We start from the raw sequence: 27,356 nt of genomic DNA, 5'->3' as shown, positions 1-27,356 counted from the left end.
CTATGGTTCAAACAACGTAGAAGTTGATTTTTTTCTCACTAAACAGTCCTGTGTGAGCAAACCAGGTCAGCAGAACCTCCCATAGCCACTAGTCATTGAGACTCATGTTCCTTCTGTGCAATTGTCACTGTAGTTATGCACATGGTCATAGATGGCTTGCACCATATCTGGGTTCCCTCCATGTGAAGGACAAAGGAGAAAGTCCAGGGCAAGTGATCAGAAGTTGGACACACACCACTTCCATTTCCATTGATGAGAACTTAGTCTTGGGGCACATGTAGCTGCATGGGAGAGTGGGGAGTGTGGTCTCTGCAGGTCAGCATGGACCCAACAAGCAGCCAAGAAGGAATTTTAATGGAAAATCAGTGGTCTTTGTCACAGTGGTTAGTTTTTCCAATTTTACTGAATAGTTCCAACTTTTCCTCTTTGATTTCTTTTGTATTATATGTTCTCCTGTACACTTTGGTCTCTTTTGGGGATATCCATTTAGTTTCATTGATCTCTCTGCCCATACGTGTACCAGGATCACAGTTTTTGAACTCTTGGAGCTTATGTGTGTTTTACCTTGTGATGGGGGTTGTTCCATTTTGCAAAATTTTCATATTTATTTTAAGTTTCCTTTGACAGAATTTTAAAGTTCTATTTTATAGAATATTCATGTCTCTTTTTATGTGTGAGGTTTTTTTTAAAAAAACAAAGAACTTTAAAATAATCATATCTATTCACCACTCCTCCCCTCTGAGAAGAAAACCTGCTAATACTATGAATGGGGTTGTGTTATACATATAGATACTTTGCAAAGGGATCACATCTTTTTGATGTCAGTTTTTTTTGTTGGAGGATAATGTTGACAGTATTTGGGAAACATTGATTTGGAATCTACAGTCTTTCTATATCCTCGACCCATGAAACGTATAATTGAAGGAAGAGAGGGAAACGACCAACTTATCATAAGCTATTGTGTTAATTTTATTTAATACTTGACTTCTGGTTATGACTAGGTAACCGATGCCTATTTCTCTATTACAAATGAATAAACTTGGAACTTGAGAAAACAGTTTTCCTATTTGCAGATAAAAAATAGTTGATATTTCATGGGATGCCTGGGTGGCTCAGTTGGTTAAACGTCTGCTCTCTGGTCATGGTCTCAGGAGCCTGGGATTGAGTCCTGGATCAGGCTCCTTGCTCAGCGGGGAGCCTGCTTCTCCCTCTGCCTGTGGCTACCCCTGCTTGTGCTCTCTCTTGCTCTCTGAAAAATAAATAAATAAATAAAATCTTTAAAAAAATAGTTGATATTTCAGAAGTTTATTACAAAAACTTATTTATGACACAAACCGGGGCAGATTTTTGTGTATACATGATACACGGTGCTGTTACTTCCTCAGTATATGTGTATCCGTTAGTCTGCACCTTTTGTTTTTAACAGCACACATTCTGTTTTTATCTTCTTTTTTTATTGTAAAATAAGACACAGACGCAGATATCCATACAACACCTACATAGCTTAGTTAATTATTGTAAGGTATTTTCCTTTATTATTTATATTTATTTATTTATATTTGTTTGTTAATTTTATATTATTATTATTTTTTTATTTATTATATGGTGAGAATTTTTGTGACCACCACACAGATCAGGAGACAGAATATTAGCAGTCTCCCCTCCCCTGGTGTGTCCCATGCCAGACATAGCCCCTCTCGCCCTCCAGAAGTCAGTCACTGCTTTCTTGACTTACGTAGTAATTGCTCTGTTGCCTTTCTTATGCTTTTATCACCCGTGTATGCATATTTAGCCACTGTACTTTGGTTTTTTGTGTGTCTTATTAAGTCTCTTAAACATCAGATTCCCCTGGCGGCCCTTTCCTTACAGTCTGTCTGTTGAAGAATCCATCCATTTCACCTCTGATTTCCTACTGGCTGGATTTGGTGATTGCAACCTCATAGTTCAATTCAACTTGTTCTTTTTTTTTTTAGTGGGAAGTAGTGTTTTAACACCACTCTCTGGGCACCAGTCATGCTTACTGCTACTGGGTAGGTCATTGTTTCTAGGCCTTTTAGTGGACAGAGGACACTACCACATAAAATATTTCGTGAGTTCATACTGATACTTCCAATTCAAAAATCAGGTGATAAGGCTCTTACTTAACTTTCTCTGTTACTACCTGTATTTCACATGGAGAATTCTGGTTCTCCGAACCAGCAGGAGATGACAGAAATCAAATGTGCCACCGTAACTTGTTAGCTTTCTGCCATGTTATATATAGAGTATTCTCAATACTGCCACAATCCTAACACTGAACCACTCGTTACAATAACTGAAAAGCAATGAGAAGAACTTCTTATGAGTATGCTGTTCCTATTCTCCCTGCAATTTTTTTTGGTGGGGGCAGGGGGTGGGTAAGTGCAGGAGATGTTTATAGTTGAAAATTGGGCAAATTTAAACACTGATTAGCTTTTAGATGATATTTGGAGATGGAATACTTTTAATACTTTTAAGGAATAATTTTAATTTTTGTTAGGTGAGATGTTGATTTTATAGTTGTATTTAGAAAAAGCCTTTATTTGTGAGAGAATTTGTGGGTGAAATGATGTGACATCTGGGATTATCATCAAACTACCTCAGGAAGAAAATGGGCAGAGTAGAGTAAATAAGATGGCTTATTTTTCAAACTGGGTGGTAGGATGGTGCTTTATAATTAAAACTAGGAGGACAGAGTAGGGTTTTTAAAAAACTTTTCAGTTTCTATGTAATTTGAAATATCTATAATATGGTTTTTGAAATTAATTTAATAAACAGTGAAAAAACAAGGATGTATGGTAAGAGAAAAAAGTAGTAAGGATTCGATGGTGTGGGGAGGTGCGGATATGAGTAAACAGGCGATTCCATGCTCTGCCTGGTGGTTCAGGCTCAGCACGGTGGTCTTGAAGCTCGGGGAGTGGGTACCATCTTGATTGAAGAGTGAGCTGAGATGTGAGCCTCTGTGGGAAACTAAGATTTAAGGGATGAGTGGCAGAAGAGGAAAACTCCAAGGAAGCTGAGAAGGTCCAAACCATAAAATCGAAGATCCAGAGAGAGTGGAGCTTCTGAATCCCAACCAGGGAGGAACCCGGGGCAGAAGGGGGTCATCAGCACCGCGATGCTGCAGAATGGGCAAGTGAGCCCACCGTCAGCATTCTCAGAACCAACTGAGTCGCTGTGGGGTTGGGAGTTCCTAGGCCCCATCTCAGGTCAGTCAACTCAAAATCTTGGGTTGAGGCTTGAGAGTCCACGTTTTGAAGAAGCTCCATTACATATCCAATGAGCTGCTTTGGTGATGGACTGGATAGAGGAGAGTGAGGTTGTGGAAAAAGCTGTGTAGATTGCTTTTTCTAGAAAGTTTTTTATGAAGGGTGAAGAAGGTAGATGTGGGAAGACTAGGGGTTGCGGCTGGTGGTAGTTGTTGAAATAATAATAATAATTATTATTATGTGAGAGGTTTTCTTCTAAATATGGAGAACGTGAATGGTTTCCTGGCAAGATGACTGAGTGGTCAGGCTAAGCGAGAGCCCCCCACTACCAGAGAGATGATTTTTTGGCAAGAACTTGGTTTTGATAGTTCAGGGAAAGCTCGGAAATCATCATCATGGATTAGATACTCATTTTGTTTGTTATTATTTTGAATTACATATTAAAAGAGGAGAGGCTCCCATGTCTTTTCACTGCCTTTGCTTCTCATCTTCTGACGGGTCTCAGGCCCATCCTGGAGGAACAAGGAAGGAATGGGGTCTGTGGGGCTGATTAGGCACTTTTTTCTCTTATTCAGCATTCCCTTGGCCCCTCTTCACATTCTGTTTTCCTTCTCTTGGTTTCCTTTCCCTCGTGTTCAGGGGGCACCCTCATGTACAATAGGGCCTCTTACAGATGTTGCCTGGTATGGGGTGGTATTTTCCAATGATGTGCTTTGGGACGATTGGAGGGATTCCTACATTTCATGATTTCATAATCAGTCTTGCTAGGTTGTGGGGAGAGGATTGAGGCAAGAATCCTGTTCCTCCTGTTTTCCTCTGCCTAAGGGTCTTTGTTTTGTTTTTAATAACAGATTGGGTTCCTCATTTCTGGCCCGTAGTTTTCTACCTCAGAGTACTTGGGACATCAGCCATTTCCCAGATTTCCTTTTGTTCTCCACATAGTGGGGCACATTTGTTTTTACTTTTAACTTGCCATTAATTTCTTATTTCGACCAGTTGAGAGTTTGGGTTGGGCACGTAGTTTTTCAGTTACATCAGTTTTCTAGCTGGTATGCAGAATCTCTCTCTGCTCCATCTCCCCTTCTCCTTGTTTTCTGTTGTGGTTACTTCAGGGCTAACCCGTTCAGCTTGTACACTGACCCTGTGTACACAGTTCATTTTCTTTCTCATGATCGTATTTATACTTTTGATGGATATATTTAAATGAACAGCTGTGCGTTTGTTGAGTCATACCACAATTAGCTGCTCGACTGGCAAAAGCATATTTCAAGCGAAGTTGTGAGAGAATTCCATTAATCACATTCTAGTTGGGGGATGGGGAGAGAAAGACTGACCACTAAGAAAAGTCTTTTGAAAGATTGTTAATGAGTTATTCCATTATTTTAGAGTAGAGTGAGGTGGTTGCTGTTGGAGGTGTCACCTGAAGAAACTTTATAAAGATGTAAATAACTATAAAAGTTTAAGGATATTAGCCTTGAAGGCAAAATTCCTTGGCATCATTGATGTGTAGATAAAGTTAGTAGCTGGTGCTGGTCTATTTAAGTAGATAAAGGGGTCTTCTAAAAGTGTTCTTCTCTGTAAAGACCAGTGTTCTTGATTAAACATTTCTTGAATTCATTGGCAAAGTATTTTGTTTTAAGCTTCCTGGACAGATAACATATGATACAGAAGATGTTACAACTTTCTTTTTGTTCAAATATATTAATTGCTAATTGTAACTCTGATTGAGTCTTTGGCTTCCACCAGCCAGGTCTGTTTTTCTCTTGACACTTCCTTGGGGTTCTTTCTGAAGGTTATTAATAGGCATGGAAGCATGGCTTTCCAAATAGCATCAATAACTGTTAGAAGACTGGGGGTGGGAGGAGGAGATAATATGTCAATTTCTGACTTGAGAAGATGTATTTCCAAGCTACAGAAGCTGTCTCAGAGGTCACTGGGGATGGCTCTGGGCAGATCAGCTGGTGTCTGCAACTAAAGATCCATGCAAGCCTTTCCAAATGGGATATTGTCCACCAGGGAGTTGTCTGATATACCCAGAGTCTGCCAGCCATCTTTTGGTTTGGCTACTTCTCTTGGATGACACCCTTGAAAACTGAAATCCAAGTTACAAATGATATCTTTTAATTTATCTCAAATATCTGGTTGCTGCTTTATGAAATTGATGATAAGGTACACTCTCCACCCCCCGTCATTTCTTTGCCAGTCTGTACAGAGTTCCTTAAACCTCACTTCCCTCTCCCCACCTAAATCCAAGTGTAGCATAGACTAAGAAGTTAAAGTTAATGTGTTTTAATTTATATGGAATGCTTAGTATGTGCCAGGAATGGTGATATAGCCATGAGCTAAGTAGAATTTTTACTCTCATGCTACTTATATTTTGATGTGTGGGGAAGGAGTGGGGGGTGGGGAGAAACATAATAAAAATCAATGAACTAATAAATCAGCGGCAGATTTCACAGTGTTCTGTGCTATCAAGAAGATAATGGCAGAGTAATATAAGGGGGGGGGGGGGGGGGGAAGGTCTGAGGCAGGAATGGGCTTGAGTGTGTAGGTAGTGTGGATGAGAAGGAAGGCTTTGGTGAAGCTAGTGTATAAAGGGTTGTTGTTTTTTTTTTAATACCTCCACAGAAATATGCTGTAGTGTCTCCTATTAAAATAAAAAAGAAGAAGCAGAAGAAGAAGAAGAAGAAGAAGGAGGAGGAGGGGGAGGAGGAGAGAGAGATACCTCCCTGGTGCTGACATCTATTTTATTTAACACCCCGCCCCCCCCGCCCACCTGCCTACCTTTAAATTATTATAGGGTAATCATATTAGTCTTAAAATTGGGACAGTTGTGTCAGATGGTAGGCGCCTGAAACACCATTTTTTCTGGTATGGGGGAGTGGATAGGAAGGTCTGCACTATTAGGTGAAAGGGGAAGCTTCAGGCATAGTTAGAAATGAGAAAACAGAGCCGAGGCAGCATCTGACTGAGGACTTAGGGAGGAAATGGGATTTTAGGTGGTTTCCATAGGTGGGCATTCATGAGTTGTGGGGGTGGGGAATAATGGGGTCCTTCCTACCACTAGGTGAAAAAACAAACAAAAAACCCCCAAAAAACTGTTCTAGTCACAGTTTGTGAACTGGAGGGAGAGGCATGAGTCTGGCGCTGCCCAGGAGAATGTAACAAAACAGCTGGGGGATGATGGGGTCCTATCAGTTGAAACAAAGCAGGAGAGCCACAGCTATTTGCTACAGAGGGAATGAAGTGGAAAATGAGGGACAGTTTCCATCTAGTCAAGCGTGTCAAAATAAAGCCGTGTCTTTAGATACCAGTAAGGCATGCAGCTGGTGGTCACACCAGAATCTCAGAAGCTTTGCTCGGTTGTCATCTGTTGATCGAGCAGGGGTGCGGCAGTCAGTTTCATCCTGTATACAGCAATTAAAATGAATTTACTGGGGACTCTTTGGTTCTTACTTGTGGGGCCTAACTTAAACCTTTCACTTGTTTTCATTCAATTAAGCCTCATCTCCCCTCCACTTCCACCCCTCACAGATTATATTGTTCTTTTCCTCTCCTTTTCCAATTCTTATCTTGGGTTCATCTGTCACAGCTGGAATGTTTATAGTGTAACTCTTTCAGTCGAAACCCTTTCTTTCCCGAAATAATCTGTAATTATTTCCTCTAACTACAGGATGAACTGATCCAGGGGCTGGGTTTCAGTTCTATAGGACTTGTCCAAGAAACTATTTGTATTCATCTATCGCGGAAGATCAAATTACATGCTAATATTCTGAAAGTAACACCCCACCAGAAACCCTCCAGCAGCAGTGAAGTCTATATAAAACCAAACCCTGGCAACTTACACACCGCCAGTTCAGACACAGCGTGGTGTTAAAAATATTTCACAGGTCATTTGTGAACTGGGAAAAAGACCCTGACTTATATGGTATGATGTCTTTGGTTTAGCTTTTTTTTTTTCAGCTGTAACTGACAGCCCATGTCTCTTTTCAGCCCTTCCACAGGGCCAGGTAGTTTGGAGCAAGCTGCCCCTGGGTTATCTCTCTGCCTGTTGAGCATAGAAGAGACAGAATTGTTGGTACACAGTGGATGATTTTTCTCCCAATTGGAGGTGGTTTTTTTAAGTATACCTTTCCTCAAAGTTTTATGTCAGAATTTGTCTTACTGGTTCTAACTTTGTCCCAAATGTGCCCGACTCACACTAATTTCTCTTTTTATTTCAAAATATGAGCTACAAGAGGACCGGAGAGTGGGATCGGGGTTGGGAGGTAGAAACCACTTGATGAACAATATGAGAGTGGCTTGGTTTTCCTTTCACATCAAGATCTTTTTTTTCAGGGGTGGGGAAGATAATCAGAGGTTACAGAGCATATGAAATTAATTTTGAGGTTACAAAGATGGAAAGAGAGCATGATTGAAAGGTGGTTCAAATAACCATGAGTAAAGATTATTTTCTAAGAGGAAAATCAAGATGGTTAAAGTACAGAAGGCATTGACACTTGGATAAAATGTTAAGGATGACAAAAGCGGGTTGCTAAGCCGTGGCTGGCTGGTTTAACAAAGGTTGTGATTGGTGGTTGAGTAACACCTGAACTCAGGTCAGATGGTCTTGAGCTTCATTCACCTTGTGTCCTTGAGCTGCAAGTTACTTCTCCCCTCCCATTTTCTTCTGTGTAAAGTGTGATTATTGTGAGTATTGTTTTAGAGCGTTCTGGGGAGAGATTGAATGAGATGACGCATATGATCTCTAAGCACAATGTCTGGCTGGTTAGTATGTGCCGCTACTGCTGGGTGATAATGATGTAATGTTGACAGAAAACTAAGAGGAAACAGAATTGCTCAATCCTTTTCCTTCCTTTGCCTTTACCTTTTATATTAAAGAGAATGAATTTGTTTTCCTAGAAGGCATAACATGGACCATATAGAGATATAAAGAAAACTGTGGAAAAGTAGTGACAGCCCATATGTAGATGGTATAAAAGTCATTTAAAATTGCGAGGGGTGACTGTACAACCTGTTTTTGTTTTTTTTTTTAAAGTTTTATTTATGTTAAAGAGTGTGCATGAGCAGGGAGAGGGGCAGAAGGAGAGGGAGAGAGAGAATCTCAAGCAGACTCCCTACTGAGCATGGAGTCCGATGCAGGGCTTAGTCTCAGGACCATGAGATCATGACCTCAGATGAAATCAAGAGCTGGATGCTCAACCGACTGAGCCACCTGGGTGCCTCCAACCTGGTCTTTTAAAATTCTTTCTAACTTGGAGATTGTTAGAAGTTGAATTGAGGAGCGTATCAAGAAAATTCCTATGGAATAAGTACTCAGTAAATTATGTGTTGAGCTAAATGGACAAAGCAAATCAGTTTAGGCTCTCTAGACAATGAACATTTTGTAGAATTTTCTGATGGGAAAGAATCTTAATTCATCTTACAACTTTTCCTTTATCCTCAACATTATAGATAAGAAGTTATTATCTATTCTTAAGTCTAGGTTTTAGAAACATACTTTATTCTAATAGTGGATTATCAACTAGATTGTTTAATAGGAGTTCCAAAAATTGAATATAGAAGTATATTATACTCTTGATTATTCTGTGACCAATATCAAAATGTTTTCTGGTTTTTTGGGGGGGAGGGTAATGTATTGCAACGTATCTATGGTTTTTATCCAGCTGTAAAATTGTGACGAGCAAAAGGAGTGTCAAACTTGGTCTCAAGCCCACACATGTTAGAAACTGAGCTAAACCATAGCTCTTTAACTGGAAGTCAGTGTGGTCTATAAATGGAGTTTAAAAAGTACCATGGGATTTGGAAAGCAGTTCTGTTCTGCCCTGGTGATATACCTTTTTGTAGTAGAATATCACAGGACTGTTCAATCTCCCAAGAGAGTAGTCCTGAGACATTGTAAGACATGGTATTGATTGAAAGAGGGTGCCTTAGTTAAGATGGGAGGTCCATAACCCCTTTTTCTGAATAGCTGATTTCTTTGTGTCTGAAGGAAAGACAGATCAATTACTAGGGATAGAAGGCCTTATCCAAGACCAGCAAGGAGAAGGTATATATATATATATATTGGAGGCAAGAACTTAGACTCTGAACCCTTCAGATAATAAACTGTAATCCCCAGTAGCTTATGACTTTTCAGTTAAGCATTTTGAGCTTACAACATTATATAAGGATTTTGGTTCAACCTGAAGTAGGATAAAAAGTTGAGAACCTTTTTATCATAGGTCGATGTTTCATTTAAGAAATATTTAGTTGTGTACATAAAGTATTATTCCTACATTCAAAATATCTTATGCCTTCTTCCTTGACCATTAGACTTGTTGACTTCTTTGATGTTAGAGAAGTTAATGAGATTTCTAAACGTGTGGAACAGTAACATTTTTGTCATGTATAAATGTGCATCCTAAACTACCAGGTGCCCTCTGGTTATCTGGCATGGCATGATGGAAGGAGTGATCATTTAAAGAGTAAGGCAATGGTTTTCAAAATGTCTAGAATCCCGTGGATGCTCCGTGACTTTCTCAGCAGTTCACAAGGTCCTTCTTGCAATGACATGTGTGTATGAGACTGTATTTTCCATATTGAACCAGTGCAACACAGTGTGACAGATGTAATGCAGATTCATATATGAGAATCTAGTTGCTTTCTACTAAGTTAAACATACAGAGATTTATAAAAATGGGAAATAATGCCACTTTTCTTACTACGTTTTTTGGAGAAAATAATAGTTTTTTTTTTTTTTTAATTTGTAGAACACAGGGTAGTATGTTTATTGTTGTTTTAAAATAAATGCAATATGAAAAAATTCTCCAGTTTTAATTTGTAATAGAGTAAATATTGATAGATATGGCCCGCATTGACAGGCTGCTTAGAGTCCTCAGTACTTTTTAAGACTGTATGGTTATTCTGAGACCAAAAAGTGTGAAAACCACTGGAGTAAGGCATCCCTGAACTATTGATTTATTGCTACTCTCTTTTCCCACTACCAGTCCCTCTTTCTTTGTCAACCTGTATCTGAAACTCCTTAACCAAAAATACTTGGGAGCAGAACAGTTGAAAATTTAAAACAGTATTTTCTTTTTAGTGTATTTTAAAATTGGGAATAGATCCTTGGGGCTTCAAATTGGGACTTTAGCATGTTGATTTTTTTAAAATTAAAGTCTGATCAGGAATTTATTCTAGAACATTCTCCTTTCTACACTCTTTTTCCCCTTTCCTTTTGGAGGTTCCATTTTTAATAGCTGAATTAACTGGTCAGCAGAGATTGTGCCAACTGAACAAAATGGCAACCAGTAGTGATGCTGACATATTTTTCCAAAGATTTTTTTTGGCAGATTTGAGTCATGCTATAAACAGACTAGTTGGGGGGGACTGAATTTCCAACTCTTTTTTTTTTTTTTTTTTTTTTTTTTTTTTTTTTTTTTCCCAATAGTGAAAGGATTCTTCATTTTAAAGCTTGAAGCTTCTTAACTGCTGACTTTTATTAGTACCTGAACTGAATTGTAGAGATTAAAGTTACAGAGATGATAAATATTTTAATCCTACAGTTTCTTTGCAGGTGTGTATATTTTGTGTGTTGGGGCATGGGAGTAATTGCTAATTTATTTAGAATTTAAACTTAAATTGAGCTGATTAATTCAGGGAAATCTGAACTTAACAATATTAAATGTGCATCTAATTGGTAGTGATTAATTGAATAGACTATAGAATTGGCTGGCATGGAATCTGTAGTCTACTGAGGAGACATATGTTCAAAAGCACAACAGGTATGAGTAATTAATTATTAATTATGATAAGGTCCAGGATAGTAAGGACCACAGTGTTTATGTATCTTTATTATTTTAAATTCCATTTTTTAAAAGGTTTTATTTATTTATTTGAGAGAGGGAATAAGAGAGCCTGAGCAGGGAAGGGGTAAAGGGAGAGAGAGAAGCTGACTCCCCGCTGAGCAAGGAGCCTGCTGCGGGGCTTGATCCCAGCACCTTGAGATCATGACCTGAGCAGAAGGCAGACACTTAACTGACGGAGCCACCCAGGTGCCCCAGTATTTTTATTTTTAAGATTTATTTATATATTTGAGAGAGAGAGAGAGAGAGATTGGGGGAGGGACAGAGGGAAAGGGAGAGAGAGACTCTCTAGCAGACTCTGTGCCAAGCTCAGCGCCCGTTGAGGGGCTTGATCCCACAACCCATGAGATCATGACCTGAGCTGTAATCACAAGTTGGCTCTTCAGCCAACTAGCCAGTCAGGTGTCCCTCAAGTATTTTTTAATTTTGAGTTTGGGGACCCTGCGTTCTGTCAGATGGAAGTGAATGTTAACTGCTTTCCCTGCCACCGCCCCCGCCCCCGCCGCCCCCAATAAGGTGATTGACAAAGAACCACTAGGAATAGAGATACCAACCTCACCGTTTTCTTATTCCTTCTGGTGCTTTCATTAATAATATATTCGATCTGTAATTTCTTTAATGGTTTTAGAACACTTGCAATTTGGGAAGGGCTTGTTTCATAACATTCTTAAATCGACCCTCAAAATTATGGTACATGGCTGTACTCTAAGCAAACCATGTCTACCTTTTTAGTAACTCCTACTCTTTCTGGAAGAATTCTTGAACTAGACTGTCATCAGAACTGAGACACACCAAATGAAGGCTCAAGTTACTTATCTCTCTACTAGATTAAAACATTTTTTTGTAAGATGCAAATTTCGGTACATACAGTCACTGACTTACAGTGGTTCGACTTAATGATTTTTTTATTTTACCATGGTGTGAAAGTGATAAATGTTCAATAGAAACTGTACTTCAGATTTTGATCTTTGGATCTTTGGATCCTTTCCTGGGTTAGCAATATGTGGTATGGTCCTCTCTCACGACACTGTGGGCAGTGGCAGCGAGCTGCAGCTCCCAGTCAGCCATGGTCACGAGGGTGAACAGCTGATGCACTGACTACCAAGCTGTCCCCAGACAGCCATTCTGTATTTCACTCTCAGTACAATATTCAATTAACATGAGATCTTCAATACTTTGTGATGAAATAGTCTTTGGGTTAGATGATTTTGCCCAGCTGTAGGCTAATGTAAATGTTCTGAGCACATTTAAGGTAGGCTAGGCTGGGCTATGATGTTTGGTAGGTTAGGTGTATTAAATGCATTTTCAACATATGATATTTTCAACTTATGATGGGTTTATCAGGATGTGACCCCCATCACAAGTAGAGGAAGATTTGTGTTTTCATCCCGCAAGTCAGTGAATTTTCTTGCATGACACTAGGGTGCCTGTACCTCTTTTAGAGGTAGGTGGGCTAGTGCTCAAGACACATTGACAAGTAGTTGATGTCAAGTGGCAGCAGACCAGTGCTGCAGGGTTGATGTCACTGCTGATGGGGAATTGTTTCACCAAGTGTTTGCCTCTTCAGGGAGGTCATGAATGAGAGGAGGAGGGGAGTGGGTAGAAGAAGAGGCTTAGGGCATTTGAGGCAGAGGGAACCAGCAGTATGCTGATGTTCAAAGTCATGGAGACAAGATGGTGATGGAGGAGTCAGTGTCTGGCTATGATGGCGTGGCACGCCACAGATCAGGAACTTGCCGTAGAGAGATCTGTGTGAACATGGACATAGTCATATAATAACAACTGTAAAAGGGGTCACTCGAGTTCCATAGACTTAAAAAAATATAAAAGGAAGACACACAAAACTGTCCTTTACCTCTCTTCTTCATGTTGCTATTAGAAAAGGGATAGACCGAAATTTAATTGTGGCTAAATTGAAATGAGGGTGGTAAGATAAGACGGGGGTGTGGAGAATGAACAGTCTGGCCACCAACCAAAAAACTTGATTTTAAGATCAATCAGAAGGTGTCCACTCCACGGGAGCTGGGGTGGCTCAGTTGGTTAAGTTTCTGACACGATTTCAGCTCAGATTGTGATCTCAGGGTCATGATATCAGGCCCTTCGTTGTGCTCAGCGCTGGTGCTGGGTGCAGCACCTGCTTCAGACCCTCTCTTTCTCCCTTTCCCTCTGCCCCTCCCAGTGCTCTCAAAACAGATGTGCACTCCCAGCAAATTAGATAGCAACTGGCTTTTGGTCTTTATTTTGAGCTATAGGTGTAAGATAGTACACTAACCTGTGCATTAAAGAACTTTACCAGTTTTCTTCTTTACCATCCAGAAAATCACAACTAATCAAAGTTTTAATTTGTAAAAATTATTTCTTGTACTAAAGAATTAGTGTAACCAAACTCATCATATTCCTAAATTTTTTTTAAAGATTTTTAAATTTATTTATTTGACAGAGAGAGAGAGAGATCACAAGTAGGCAGAGAGACAGGCAGAGAGAGAGGGGGAAGCAGGCTTCCCGCTGAGCAGAGAGCCCGACGCGGGGCTTGATCCGAGGACCCTGAGACCATGACCTCAGCCAAAGGCAGAGTCTTAACCCACTGAGCCACCCAGGCGCCCCTTCCTAAAATTTTTATAGGAATTATTTAAATGGATAAGTTCTTTGTTGTAGTCCTTTGACTTAGAAAAATTGAGCTTTTGTTAATGTAGTTTCACAGCAATATCAACCTGAAATTTATATCAGGTACCTTACTTTCTCTCATTTGTATAGTTTGATATATTATAAACTTAGAAGATTTCTTCTTGTCTTGGTTGTATATATTCTTTGTTAAAGTTGGGGTTTGTGTACGAATGCATTGCTTTGCGATAGATGAGGGATAAGTTGTAGGTATTTTGGTTTTGGTTTTGGTGGTTGTTGTTATTGTTGGTCCCCTTTTGGGCTGTGTGGTGGTCCTCCACTTCTGATTCTTTTAAAGGAGGAGTAAGGTTCAAACACAGTAATTTGACTTGAATTATTCAGTCACTTAATCTTTAACATCATGTTATAACAGTTTATTCATGCTTCTCAGAGTTTTTAAATTTAGTGCCATTTTTGCATTTCATAGGCTAAGATAAAATTTGAACTTAAAATTCTTTGAGAATGGTTAGCCTTATAGCTGAGAATTTTTCCTGTCCCTACTGAGTTCTCTGTAAGAGGGTAGTTACCTTAGAGTGGCCACCAGTAGGAGGTAAATCTGATGAACTCCTTAAGATGATTTGCTTAGATCTACGTAAAGGGTATATGTTTAAATTTAGCAAGAAATAAGGCGACATATGTGAGGGGGATTTGTAAGAAAGGCCTTGAATGGCAGTTTGAAGATAGTATGCTTAATTTAATTTGTCATCCTATAGTTAAATTTTTTGTTTTACTTTTATCTCTTATTTTTCCTCCACAGTTGTACAATGGTAGATGGAGTGATGATCCTTCCTGTGCTAATGATGATTGCTTTCCCTTCCCCGAGTATGGAAGGTAAGTGGCTCACAGCTGTTTGGAATAGGGTAAGTTTCTAGGTATCATTTGGCTCTCTGTAAACTAGTTTGTTCTTAATCCTATCATACTTAATACTCTTCTGTTCTCCCTCTTTGTTTTTTAAAGTAGTGTTTTCGGTTCATGCCAAAATTGAGAGGAAGGTATATAGAATTTTCATGCCCCTTACCCCCACACATACAGAGCCTTCCTGATTACCAACATCCCCACCGAAACGGTGCATTTGTTAAGATTGCTGGACCTACACTGATACATCATTATCACCCAAGTCCATAGTTTGCTTAAGGGTTCACTCTTTATCTTATGCATTCTGTTGGTTTCGACAGATGTTTAATGACATGTATCTACCCTTATAGTATCATACAGAGTACTTCTTGTCCTAAAAATCCTCTGTACTCTACCTGTTCCTCCCTTCCCTCCATCTTCCTTACCTCTAGCAACCACTGAACTTTCTATTGCCTCCATTGTTTTGTGTTTCCTAAAAAGACATGTAGTTGGAATTATGCAGTATGGAGTCTTTTTGGATTGGCTTTAATAGGCACTTAAGGTTTCTCCATGTCTTTTTATGGGTTAATGGCTCATTTCTTTTAGCACTGAATGATACTTCATTGTCTGGATGGACCACAATTTATGCATTGACCTACTGACGGGACATACTGGATGCTTCCAGGTTTTGGCAGTTATGAATAAAATTGCTATAAACATCCATGCGCAGGTTGTGTGTGGATGTAAGTTTTTAGCTCCTTTGGGTAAACACTAAGACTTGTGATTACTGGATTTTATGGTGGAGTATGTTTAGTTTTGAAAGAAGCCTCTCAGTTGTCTTCCAAAGCGGCTATACCATTTGCGTTCCCACCAACAGTGAATGAGAACTCCTGTTGCTCTACGTCCTCACCAGTGTGTGCTGTTGTCGGTGTTCTGGGTGTTGGCCCCTCTAATAGGTGTGTGATGCTGTCTCCTTGTTGTTTTATTTTGCATTCTCCTGATGACATCTGATGGGGGAACATCTTTTCATAGGCTTATTTGCCAGCTGTGTGTCTTCTTTGGTTAGGTGTCTGTGAAGATCTTTGGCCCATTTTTTTAATCAGGTCGTTGTGTTTGCTTATTTTTGAGTTTTAAGAGTTCTTTGTATACTTTGAATAACAGTCCTTTGTCACATGAGTCTTTTGCACATACCTTCTATCATTCTGTGACTTGCCTTTGCATTCCCTTCCATTGTCTTTCAAAGAGCAGAAGTTTTTAATTTTAATGAAGTCCAGCTTATTAATTATTTCTCTCACAGATTGTACATCTAAAAAGTTGCTTACTGCTGTACCCAAGGTCATCTGGGTTTTCTTCTATGCTCTCTAATAATATTATATGACGTAATATTACATAATGGGCTTTACATTAAGTTTCTATTGGACAGTGCTCTCGTGACCAACTTGGGTATCTACAGTCTATAGATTCTGCTCTAAGCAGTATGTTAAAGATATTTCAGTAATGCATCAGTCTTTTAGTGCCAGGAAGATATAAAATAAGGATTCTGTGCGGTAAGTTTAAAAGAATTAGAGGTGTTTAAACCAGAGGAGAGGTTGAGTCCTAAGTTGTAGGAATTAATAAGAATTGAGTTGGAAAAATTTAATGGATTCCTCTCTCTTACCTGGGGGTTATATTCCTCCCCAAGGAGTATTTGACAGTGTCTGGAGACATAATAGGCAAGTTTCTAGGATTTTTCCTCCAGTGTATAATTGCTAAACACTATGATAACTAGGAAAAAAAACTACAGAATGTGGTAGAATAAAGTCCCTCCGAATTCCATTCCCTTTCCTAGGTATAGTATCAGTTCTCCCTGGTGTTAAGCAGTTCCTTTTGGTTTCATTTGACATCATGGATGGAACTGTGGTCGTGGGCATGATTGAAAAGAAGGAGAGTGGAAGGCAAATTGAGGTGGCAATGTGTGAATAGAGACGGAGAAGTTAAAAAAGAATGGAGTAGAGAGAAGGGGAAGAGGGCGTTTATGAATCAATATCAGCAACTGGGTCATTGGTTGTTTTTTCCTGCTTTTAGCTCTTCAGCTGCCCAAAGAATCCAGCAAATGACCCTCTCATGTCACAGTAAAGATACATAATGAAACAAGTCCATCTGGCTGAAGTGGAAATGGATGGCCACTAAAGTTTAGCTATTTAATATACCACCACCAAAAGGATGTTTACAAGGAAGGAAAAGGACACATCATCCTTTAGTTGCAATAGCTTTTTTTCTCTTCAGCCAGCAATATCCAGTGAGTGCTACAGCCTAGAGTGCTCTAATCATAATAACAGTTGCCCTAGTCCCGTCTTCCCTCCGTGACTCAACTCCTTGTTAACTGTCAATAGCATATTCTATGAAAAGACTCTTTGTTTTTGTATATTTACTAGGAATTGAAAAAACACACTGAGAACCCCTGATTGTAATTCACTCTAATATATTCAACATTAGTCATAAAGCAAATGTTAAGTACAAAATAGTTAACCAAAAGAGGTAAATAATAGGGCAGTTAACTAAAATCTTGACACTAGCCCCATACATTGTCCGGTGCAGACCTTTAGACCAAGTTTAAAAAGAAATAGACCCATGTTTGATATTTGCAAACACCTTATTGATTGTGCTTCAGTGAAGCGAGATGGCATTATTGGGGCATAATAAGAAAACTATAGAGATTTTGTTCCAGTATATTTTGTTGGGTAACATACTCTTTTTCATTGAGGCTGGGGGAAAAACCCAAGCAGAAATTCTTCCCCTTTGTCTCCCAAATTATTCCCAAGTATCGTCTTAAATATTAGTTAGAAATAGTGTTAGCACTTCATATAATAGGTCCCAAACATTGATTTTGATAGGGTTTGGTTAGTATGAGTGTGGTTTAGAACATTTCTCAAGTTGTATGGAATCCTAAATCCTCCAGGGTAAAAAAGAAAATATTGCTTACTATAAGTAAGCTTACTTTGACGATTTTAGGTAATATTTACTGAGTGGCTAATATGTGCCAAATGTTGACCTGCTTTATATTAAGTGTTATTTCCCATAATCCTCATGATTACCCTCATGAGATAGGTTTTGGGGGGATGTGCCTTTGAATTGTTGAAGCCTCTTGCTTAAAGTTACACAGCTAACAAAAGGTATAATGTACTTTAAGGAGTGGTGTTCAAGAGTTTCAGTCATTATCCATCTTCTTCAGATTTTGGCTTTTTTTTTCTTTTCTGTTTTGTCCCTTAAATTAGCTACATCACATTCCCATTATATCTGGTGCATGCTAGAATCCAGCTCAGTCCAGTCTGTTTGAGAGCTGAGATGAGAGCTAGTAAGAGCAAATGATCAGGCTCCTTCACCTGGGTTTGTGTTTTTTCTTTCTCATCTCTCATTCCAATATTCATTTTTCATGTTCATTATATATACAACTCTAGCTGCAGGAAGAGTTTTATTTGCTCTTACTGAGAAGAGCACTTGAGTCCTAATTATCCATATATCCTTCCTTTCCTTTCCCATTAATAAAACTAATCATGCTCTAATACTGCTCTTATGCTACTGGGGATAAGTCCATTTTTGTTCCAGAACCTCCATGTTTGGCTTTCCCTTTGTCCCCGAGAGCATTTGCAGGTGACGTCCATGACACAAATACTTAAAATGGAATATTGCTTCAGAAATATTTCTTAAGCTAAGATGACCCACATTTTATCAAATTTGCGAGCCATAGTTAGATTTTATTATAGCAACAAGGGCTGGACTTTTGCAGAGTTTTGTTGCAAGAGATTTTGGCCTGTCCTAGAGAAGATTGCTAAGTTCTAAATTATTTTGTGGGCTGACTTGATTTTATTGTTTCCGAAGCCATCACCACTCAGACTTTCCAGCCCAATTACCCAATGAGGGAAGGAAGGGGATAATGTCAATAGACTTTTTGTTAGGGTCCACAAAGGTGCCCCTCTTTGCCACTGTGGGAGAAGAATAGAATAAGCCTTTCTTTGAATTTCTCATTATTGAAGATTCAGGAAGTTCTTGAAGGGGTGAATGAATGTACGAGAAATGTTTCTATTAAATTTGTTGCTCTCATTTCTCATTACTATAATTTATTATGTTTGTTGAGAATAAAATCTTTTTTACAGACACATCATCAAATGAGAGACTTTTTGGGGAGAGGGAGGAGATACAGTGAGCTATTTGCCACTCATTCCTAGGACCTAAACTGTAAATATCTGAACTGTAAATATGCTTCTTTGTTGTCAGATTTTCTCATCTAACAGAATGATGATGTATTAGTGGATGTAAGGTGAACTATGACAAAGCTTCCTTTGAGCTTTTACTTCTTGGGAAATGTATGTTTTGGCTGTGGGCAGTTAAACTAAAGCCACATCCAATTTTTTTTTTCCAGTGGACATTTAAAAACATTCACATTCAGGGCAGTTATGAGTGAGGGTAATAGCAGTAGGGTGTGGAGGAGACTAAAAATTCAGTCTCAGTCAAATATTGAATAGATGTGAAAACAAATCTAAGACCCAAGCTTGTTAAATGATTTCCTTGTGGTCAACAGTGAGAGGGTAGTGCTGTGGCCTCTGGGCTTCTCTTTTATGCAGACAGGTCTCAAGAATGAGAAGATGAATGCCATCACCTCTTTGTGGAAGAGCTAGTGAAGCCGATTTGTAAGTGTAGCTGTACATGTGACTTTTGCTCTTGGAAAGAAATAAACACTGAGGAAAACAAGACAGAATAAGTACTTACTTTGTAACTCCCCAAACATTATTAACCAGCCTCGGAACTTCCTTCTGCAGCCCAGCATGACCTCAGGCAAGCTTCCACAGATAATGATTATACAGGATAGTGATAATTACTCAGAACTCATGTCAATTCCAAGATCCTGTAAGACCCAGGGCGGAGTGACTTTCAAACTTCACTGTGACTCACAGTAATAAACATTTTACAGTTGGACCCAATGCATCTACATTTAGAAACATTTTAGGGTAGGACCCACATGCATCTGAAACAAAAAAATTCATGAAAAAATCAGCAGTTACTCTTACTCTGTTTAATGTACTTTCATTTCTCCTTTCTCTTTTTTTCTTTTTTTCCATTCTCTTCGGCTCTATTTTATTTGAAAAGAAAGAAAGAGAGCTTATCTTGAACCACTCAATCGATTTCCCTATCCAGGAATGGGTCTTGACCCAAGGTTTAAAAAAGGTGACTCCAGTCTGCTTCCAAGAGCTCACTGCCCGGAAATCCCTGCTGTCCTCAGGTGAAAGTTCTGACAAGTGCTGTGTGTGTTCTGCAGCAGAGCGGGTCCGGGGCCTTTTATTTTTTTCACAAGTCCACGAAGCCTGACCATCCTCACTCCCCCAGCCAGTGGTTTGACAGGAAGAGGGAAGTTTACATTTGTGTCTCTTCAGCCTTGGTCCCAACACCGGGACAGCTGCTGCCTGCTTCTAATCAGCAGAATCTGAGCTTTGCAGACCAGGGTTTTTCCTAGATCCACGGGGAAGTGTGGCATCTAATTCCTTGTTATGGGTTAGAGCAGAGCCGGCATGTTCTGAGGCTATGACACTGGGAGGATGTGGGAAGGAGAGAAGGAATAGGATGAAGAAGGAAATCTCTCTTGGGAAGGAGGTAGTGAAAATCACCTGAAATAGAAAAAAACAGACAAAATCCCCATGTCTGCCTGTAACAGAATGGTGATTTGGAATGGGAGTGGCCTCTTTTTTTTTTTTTTTTGGTTTATTTTGCTGCATTTATTTCTTGTTCTCAATGCCGGTACCCGCACCAAGCGGGTTGGATGGATCCAAGGTTGGATGGATCCATTCAGGAAAGTTGTAAAGAATAATGGAGGGGGGGAACAAAGATACCCACAGTCCGGCGGGGAGTCAGACTCCTGTGCCGTATGTATCATACTGCACGTTGCCAGGTGGAGTCACATGGTCATGACTTCTCTTTAACACCAGGTCCTACTTTGTAGGCTTCACCGTGTCAGTTTTGCAGAGTGTTGGGGAGAGTTTTGGTAGGTAAATGATGTTGCTAGTTGAAGAGTGTCTTCTGAATGGAACCTCTGGGCCATGCATTGGAATCAGGCTTTTCTCAGGAGAGAGACAAAGGCAAACGCTGTCGTGAGCCATCTTCGTCCTCTTTCCCATGTGTCCTTATGCATGTGTTACGTCATCTGTCAGGGGCCGTTCCTGCAGCTGCACCAAGGAGACAGCAATAGAGTGGTTGTGAGTTTGTGGGGAAAATGTGTAAAGTGAGGTCCGGAGTGGAGGAGGCCTGCCTGGACTTGGCGGTGTTCATTTTATCCCCAGCGTGTACCACAAATAGCACCTGGCATGTAGTTGGTGCTGAATGAATATTTGACAAATGAATGAATAAATCATGTTGGCTACAATAATGGTTATTATAATATAAAAAAGATACTGTAAGAGGGACTGGTCCGGGCCGAGGAGATCATAAGAGCATGTCTGTCAAAGAATTTATTCTGAATTTGGGAAAAGAGAATCAGTTACAGCACAATCTTATAATCTTTGATAAGTCAGCGTGAGTACGCCGGTGGGCACAGATGATGTCAGCGTAAGCAGAAGTGGTTGCTGCTGGCAAGGAGTCACAGTCTAGTTGTGGAAGGCAAAGGTTACAGCCCAGCACTGGGGATAGCCACAGGAAGGGCCTCTGTATCTCACAGGGCTGGGATTGGAGACAGCAGTCCTGGGAGCCGGACTTTGGCGGGCTCCACAGGCCCTAGAGCAGTAAAGGGAGGACGGAGAAGGACTTCTTGCCCAGGGAGGGGCCTCACCCTGAGAACTGTGGGGGTGAGGAATGGACGGCCAGTCCAAAATAGCCAGGGCAGTCCTGAGAAGGGATCCGGCTTAGGAGCACAGGTCCTACTGGCCTGGCAGGGCCTGGGGTCATGAGCGGGTTGTTTCCTATCCGGAGGACATTGAGAGCTGTTGAAAGGTTACGGGGTGGCGGGGGGTGGCACAGGGTATGGTGGCATGAGGTAAATGGTTGAGGAAAACCAGTCCTGCAGTGGTGCTGTCGGGGGCAGGCCCGCATGCTGTATTTTGGGAGGTATCCCAACTATAGCAACTTCATGGTGGCGAGCAAAACAAAAACAGAACCTTCGTTCAAAGAGGAGACCTTTGTTATTATTATTTGCAAATAACAGTCACAGGAGCAACACACAATAAGCTAATAATAATGCCCCCACCACTTTTATTATGAAAACAGAAGCCTGAGCTGCTGACTTTTCTAGCAACTTTTGCAGGACATTTAAATCCCTCTCGCAGGCCCTTTGTTCCTGTGTTGCCATGGAGTGTCAATAACCCGGCTCAGAATAACCCAGGCAGTGACAGGCGAGGTGCAGCCTGCTCGCTGGCATGCTGACTGGCCAGGTTCTACTGTTTTCATTGCTCCCGTCTTGGGAGGAGCACGGGGCAGCTGGTGGCCCTGGCAGCCGTGAAAGGTGTAGGTCTCTTGGCTGCCTGGAGTTTGAAATGCAACCCAGACTTGCCTGCCTACTGAGCATGTGCGGCTCCTGATGGAGCTGATAGCAACTGAAAATAGCCCACTGAGCACCTGTCCCTTGTACACCAGGCCCTGGCCGACTGCCATTGAGGACAGTGGGGACTCAGCGTGGTGCATAGGTGAGGGGCTGCTGGATTTTATTGGTTCTTAGGAAGATCTTGGGAGCCTTTGGGCCTGGCTTAAATGGATAATCAAAAGGCAGCAGCCCCTTCGGAGCAGGTCCCGTTGGCATTGTGGAGTTAGCAGGTGGTCACAGTGGCTACGTACACAACAGTATGTGCCGAAGATTCCATACAGTTCTTTCTGCTCGGCCAGACTGGGGTCCAGTAGACTAAGGGTATACGTTTTCTCTTGGAAGTAGCAGCTTCCCTGAAAAACTCCCAGAAGGTAGCCATCCATGGTTTCTACTGCCTCAGTTTAGGACAGGGAGGCATTGGCTTAAACTATTTTGTTTGATTTTTTTTTTTTTAACCTGTTCTTGAATCCCCCATGCTTGTCAGTAGATCACTTCTATGAGGGGTCTCATCGCCAGCTTCTTCTTTCTCAGCAGTCCAGATGTGGGCATAGAATAGAATCCCAGCAGGTGAAGGGACTGTTCCCCTTTGGGGCTCCTTCCACTGCTTTCTGGGCTTTCATCTCTTCAGCGGGGTTGCCATTGTTGGGCACAGTTGGCATGCCAGTGTGGATGGAAGCGGGCTCTGGAAGGAAATGCTTTCTGAAATGACTGGTGGTATTAAAGCTACTATTTAAAAGTGACCCTTCGTAGATACTTGGGTTATCTTTAGGCTGTCAGGGCTCTGCAGCTATGGGAGCCAGTGGGAGTCTGTGGAAACTCTGGCCTGTTGCTTTTGCCTTCGTTGGTGTTTAGATATTCTCGTTGCCCAGCCAGTGGCCTCGTGACACATCTCAGATTTAGCTGCCTTTCTTCTGCCAAGGTCCGAGATGATTGTGGAAGCTGGGAAGGGTGTGCTGTGCCACAGAGACTGGGGTGGGGTGGGAGAGGGAACGAGTGTTTGAAAAGCCAGTTCTGGTTCACAGCACTCTCAAAAAATGCTTTTGGTTTCTACCTTAAGTGTAGGCACCTGGAGCCTTTCTGTGGGCTCAGGGGTTAAAAAAGAATAAGCTTCAAATGACCCAGACTCAACTGTGTCATGGTGACTGTAGGACCCTTTAGTCTATGACTAATAAGCCAATCTTCTTAAGTGTTGAATTTGGGAATTAGTGAATTCTTGTGGACCGTATTAATTAGACTGATAGGGGAAAGAAGATTTACAGAGCAAAGGTCCAGCTAAAGGCTGGAATACAGATGCTCAAGGCATGTATTCATGGGATCGAAGGCTTGGGATTCTTCTCACAATTAACCTTGCCTGGTGTTCTGGCCTGGTAAGGCCTTAGGACATGAACTGGGAAATTAGGGGATAGGGAAGTAGCAGTATCTGAGGCTTGATCGTTGCCCTAGTTTTTTACTCTTAGATATCTTAATCTTGTAGGCTTCATCCAGGCTGGGAGCAAATAGTCTAGAAAGCACCTTGTTCCCTCTGTGCTTTTTTTCTGGAGTGGGGTAGAGTAGGGAGCTAGAGAGCAGGAATTTAACTAATTCTGGACATTAAAAAAATTTTTTTTTTTTTACCTTTGGCTAAAAAATGCCAAAGATGCCAAATGCCTAGAGGCTGGCATTCTAAGACTGTTGTCCAACAAATTGTAGCCCTGCCTGTCTTCTGAAGGATTTATCTCTATGGTTGGAAAGCTTCCAGAAAGGCTGTGGGGTATGGTGGTGGTTTGCTGCTGGTAAATAGAGCCAAGATGGGCAACCTTGAAGGCCCCATTACTGGTAGGGTACAGAAGGGCAGATAGAGGGGGAAGCCTTGCTCTGAAGCCACCCTGTAGTTCCTTCTCCACTGTCCTATCCCATGTAGAGCCCCTGGTTGGAGTTCCCTAACACCAGAATTTTCCATACAGAGCCTGGCTAGGAAACCCTCACTGGAGCAAGCCATGCACTGCCTTGTTAGCCTGTGGAGCCTTGAGAGACAACCCACATGAGTCAGGCACACCTCTTCCCACACTGTGAACAGAGCTTCTAGCCTCAACACTGGATGGGCGGGACTCCATCGCTGGTTCTCTTCAAACCTAAACCAGGAATGGCTTCCCTGAAATGTTTGTTATAATTTACCAGGTCCTTTTCTCTTCACCCTCAGGCTGTGGTCCTCTCTCTTACTCTTCCTATAAGTAGAGCTTCCCTCAGACCCGGGTGTTGTCATTATATATGGTGAGGATATTTTCTGGTCATTAAAGGAATTCCTTAGTAGGTAGTAGGTAGTTTCCATTAGGCATTGTAATCATTTATTACTCTGAAGCGGAGAGTCAAGAAGTTTGAAGACACGATGCAAAAGGGGTCATATTTTCCCCTGTTAAAAAGTTGCTTCATCAACATGGTACACGTCGGAAAGCCGTGTCTTTGCTACATTCTGGGAATCATAAAAAGCACGGAAAAGACAGACCAGTATTGTCTTAGGTCAGTACCCCACGATGTTCTTTAACTTGTTAGTCACTTAAACACAGACCAAGTTTTTGGCTTTGAAATCAAAGGTGTGGCTGCTGCAATAAGGCTTATTTTATAGGGATTATTTCAGAGACAAGGAGTCAGCCCAGACACAAAATAAACAGATGGCACTTTTTTTCCCCCAACTCTTGGCTTCAGCAGTTCAAATGCAGGATGACTTGGGAATCCTTATCACCTTCAGCAGAGCAAGAAGGGGAAAATGAAGTAATTCAGTCTTCCCCACTCCCTGCTGCAAATGCCATTACTTTCACCGAGAGGAGAAAAATGGCAGCAAATACCAGGGGGCATCTTCCTCACTGCCGAGCAGGCAAGTCCTGCTTGGCACCCTTTCCGTGGCTGGAGTCAGGGTGCTTAGGATGCGTCGATCATTCTGCTCACCTTCGCGTCGTAGTAGCCCAAAGTCCTCACATCAGCCATGCAGGGAAGGAGCATCGTTAAGAGCCCTGCTGTTCTATTAATGTACTAAATAATTCCTTGTTTTAGGGACACTTGTGTTTTACCTCCTTCTCTGAATGGACAAACAGGCAAATAGAACACCTACCGGACCACACCACAAGTATTCATTTTCTACACTTATAAGCCGGAGTAGGTGAACAGATGTGATGCGCCGGCGAGCTCCTCTGAGAAGAAGTGGTTTGCACAGACATGCTGGCTCAGTGACTAAGCCTTGCCTCAAGATCTCTGCTGACATTTAAAGACTTTATAGGCTCAGTCTGCTCTGAAAACCAGCATCATGTCTCTTCCCCCCTCTAAATCCTGTCTGTGAGGAGAAAATTCATTCTGAAGCAAATACTCATCAGGCGTGTACTCCTTTCAATTACTGAGGCAGGTGGGGGGTATAAAACAGTGAGCAGAGTAGGCTCGGTTCCTACCCTCACGGTACTTCTAGTCTAGAGGAAAGACTTGCACCTTCAGTCACCAAACAGACACGTGCATGGGAGCGTATGCAGGTGGTTCCTACTCTAAATCTGAGGGTATGAACAAGGGTTTCCCCGGAGGGAAGGCGGATGCTAACTAGGAAAATGGGGTGTCAGCAGGGAGGGAGTGAAGTCTTACCTGCGGGGGGATTTCCATACCTAAAGGACCTGACGTTCTAGAGCAAGAGAGGCCTTCCAGAAATGGAAAGGAGCCTAAAGAGGTGGTGATGAGCTCCACCAGGACTTGTGGCCACACGAACCACCCCGTCTCTATTTCAACAACCATCAGGCAGAGAGGACTGCATCTGAATGGGGATGCCCTTTGTTCAGTTCCAGAATGCTGGAGGAAGGACACATTTGTAGCCATCGTCAATTCAAAATTTTGGGAATCCTGAAATCATTTTTTGTTATTCTAATTTGTATGTGATCCTATTTGATCTTTCTTAACTCCTGGAATATGTTTTCTTCTTGGCTTTAGAACTTGGCCAAGTATTGGTTTCTCTGATCAGGAAAAAAAAAAAAGTGATTTGGGTTCCCTAAGTGGGGGTTTTTTATAATGTGAGCACTTAGAGTCTTGATGCACTGTATTCCCGAGCATATAGCTTGCCTTCTTGCCAGACCATCAGATGCCCTTCACGAGGCGTTCCAGACTGACCTTTGTGTTTCTGTCTTAGGAGCAGGCTTCTGGCAGTGATACCTAGCATTGCCAAATCCGTCACTGAGCCTTTGTTTAATGCCAGAGATCTCAAATGCTTTCCAATTCTGGAGAAGTGCCAAGCTGCACTCTTGGATTAGGAGGCCATGGAAGGACTCCCGTATCTATAAGATTAATATAAGCTGTCATTTCAAATGAATGAATCATTTATGCTGTTGGAAGGAATCCAGGATGTTTGGGGTTCCTTTTTTTAGCCTATAAAATTCTGAGCTGGGTGACTTTTATCAGAGTAGTCTAATCACCACATTGTTATTTGTGCTACTTTGAGGTGAGTCTCTAAGAAATTCAGTCTGTTTCTTTTGCTGACCTCTGGGGTCATAGCCGCAAGCTGGTCTACTTGTAGCCTTTTCTTATTTGTCTTTTATGTCAGACTTTAGTGGGAAAAATGAGGTTTTGTGCATCATTTAGAATGATAATCAGTTTAAATGCTTTAAGTATTAGGGAGTGCATGACTGAGAACGCTGAGGATAAGCCCGTAGTGTTGTGCTTCGATTTGTCAAGTCCCACTTAAAACATAAACGTGAGGGGCGCCCGTGGCTCAGTTAGTTAAGTGTCTGTCTGCCTTTGGCTCAGGTCATGATCCTGGGATCCTGGGATCGAGCCCCGCATCGGGCTCTCTGCTGAGCAGGGAGTCAGCTTCTCCCACTCCCCCTGCTTGTGTGCTCTCTGTCTCTGTCAAAAAAATAAATAAAATCTTAAAAAAAAAACAAATAAGATGTAAATATGAATACTCTGAGGTATAAGATTATGCCAAACTGTGGACAGTCTTAAAAAGTCCACAGTGCTCTTTGCTCGGCCTCTTCCTGTGATAGTCTACGGTTAGGCTACAAGAGTAGCTGTGTCCAGAGGATGAGCTGAGTATCTTCCAGAGCAAGAAGGATTTTTTTTTTTAAAGATTTATTTATTTGACAGACAGAGATCACAAGTAGGCAGAGAGGCAGGCAGAGAGAGAGGAGGAAGCAGGCTCCCCGCCGAGCAGAGAGCCCGATGTGGGGCTCGATCCCAGGACCCTGGGACCATGACCCAAGCCAAAGGCAGAGGCCTTAACCCACTGAGCCACCCAGGCGCCCC

The 27,356-nt window shown here is 41.4% G+C and overlaps 1 protein-coding gene across 3 annotated transcripts in view; it reads left to right on the top strand.

Moving 5' to 3' along the window:
• LOC111156874 (activin A receptor type 1) overlaps window positions 1-27,356 on the top strand; it is a 126,736-nt gene that overhangs the window by 54,656 nt on the left and 44,724 nt on the right. For all 3 annotated transcript variants that reach the window (XM_022518105.1, XM_022518183.1, XM_022518031.1), the window contains exon 3: window positions 14,493-14,566. In XM_022518105.1, the coding sequence (XP_022373813.1) occupies window positions 14,500-14,566 (67 nt within the window). In that variant the 5' untranslated portion in view covers window positions 14,493-14,499. The remainder of the gene's footprint in view (window positions 1-14,492; window positions 14,567-27,356) is intronic.

Source organism: Enhydra lutris, unplaced genomic scaffold (assembly GCF_002288905.1).
Source record: "Enhydra lutris kenyoni isolate GAN:26980312 unplaced genomic scaffold, ASM228890v2 scaffoldscaffold1, whole genome shotgun sequence".
Taxonomy (NCBI): Eukaryota; Metazoa; Chordata; class Mammalia; order Carnivora; family Mustelidae; genus Enhydra; species Enhydra lutris.
Note: the sequence above shows the minus strand (reverse complement) of the source record. Positions and strands in the feature narration are given on the sequence as shown.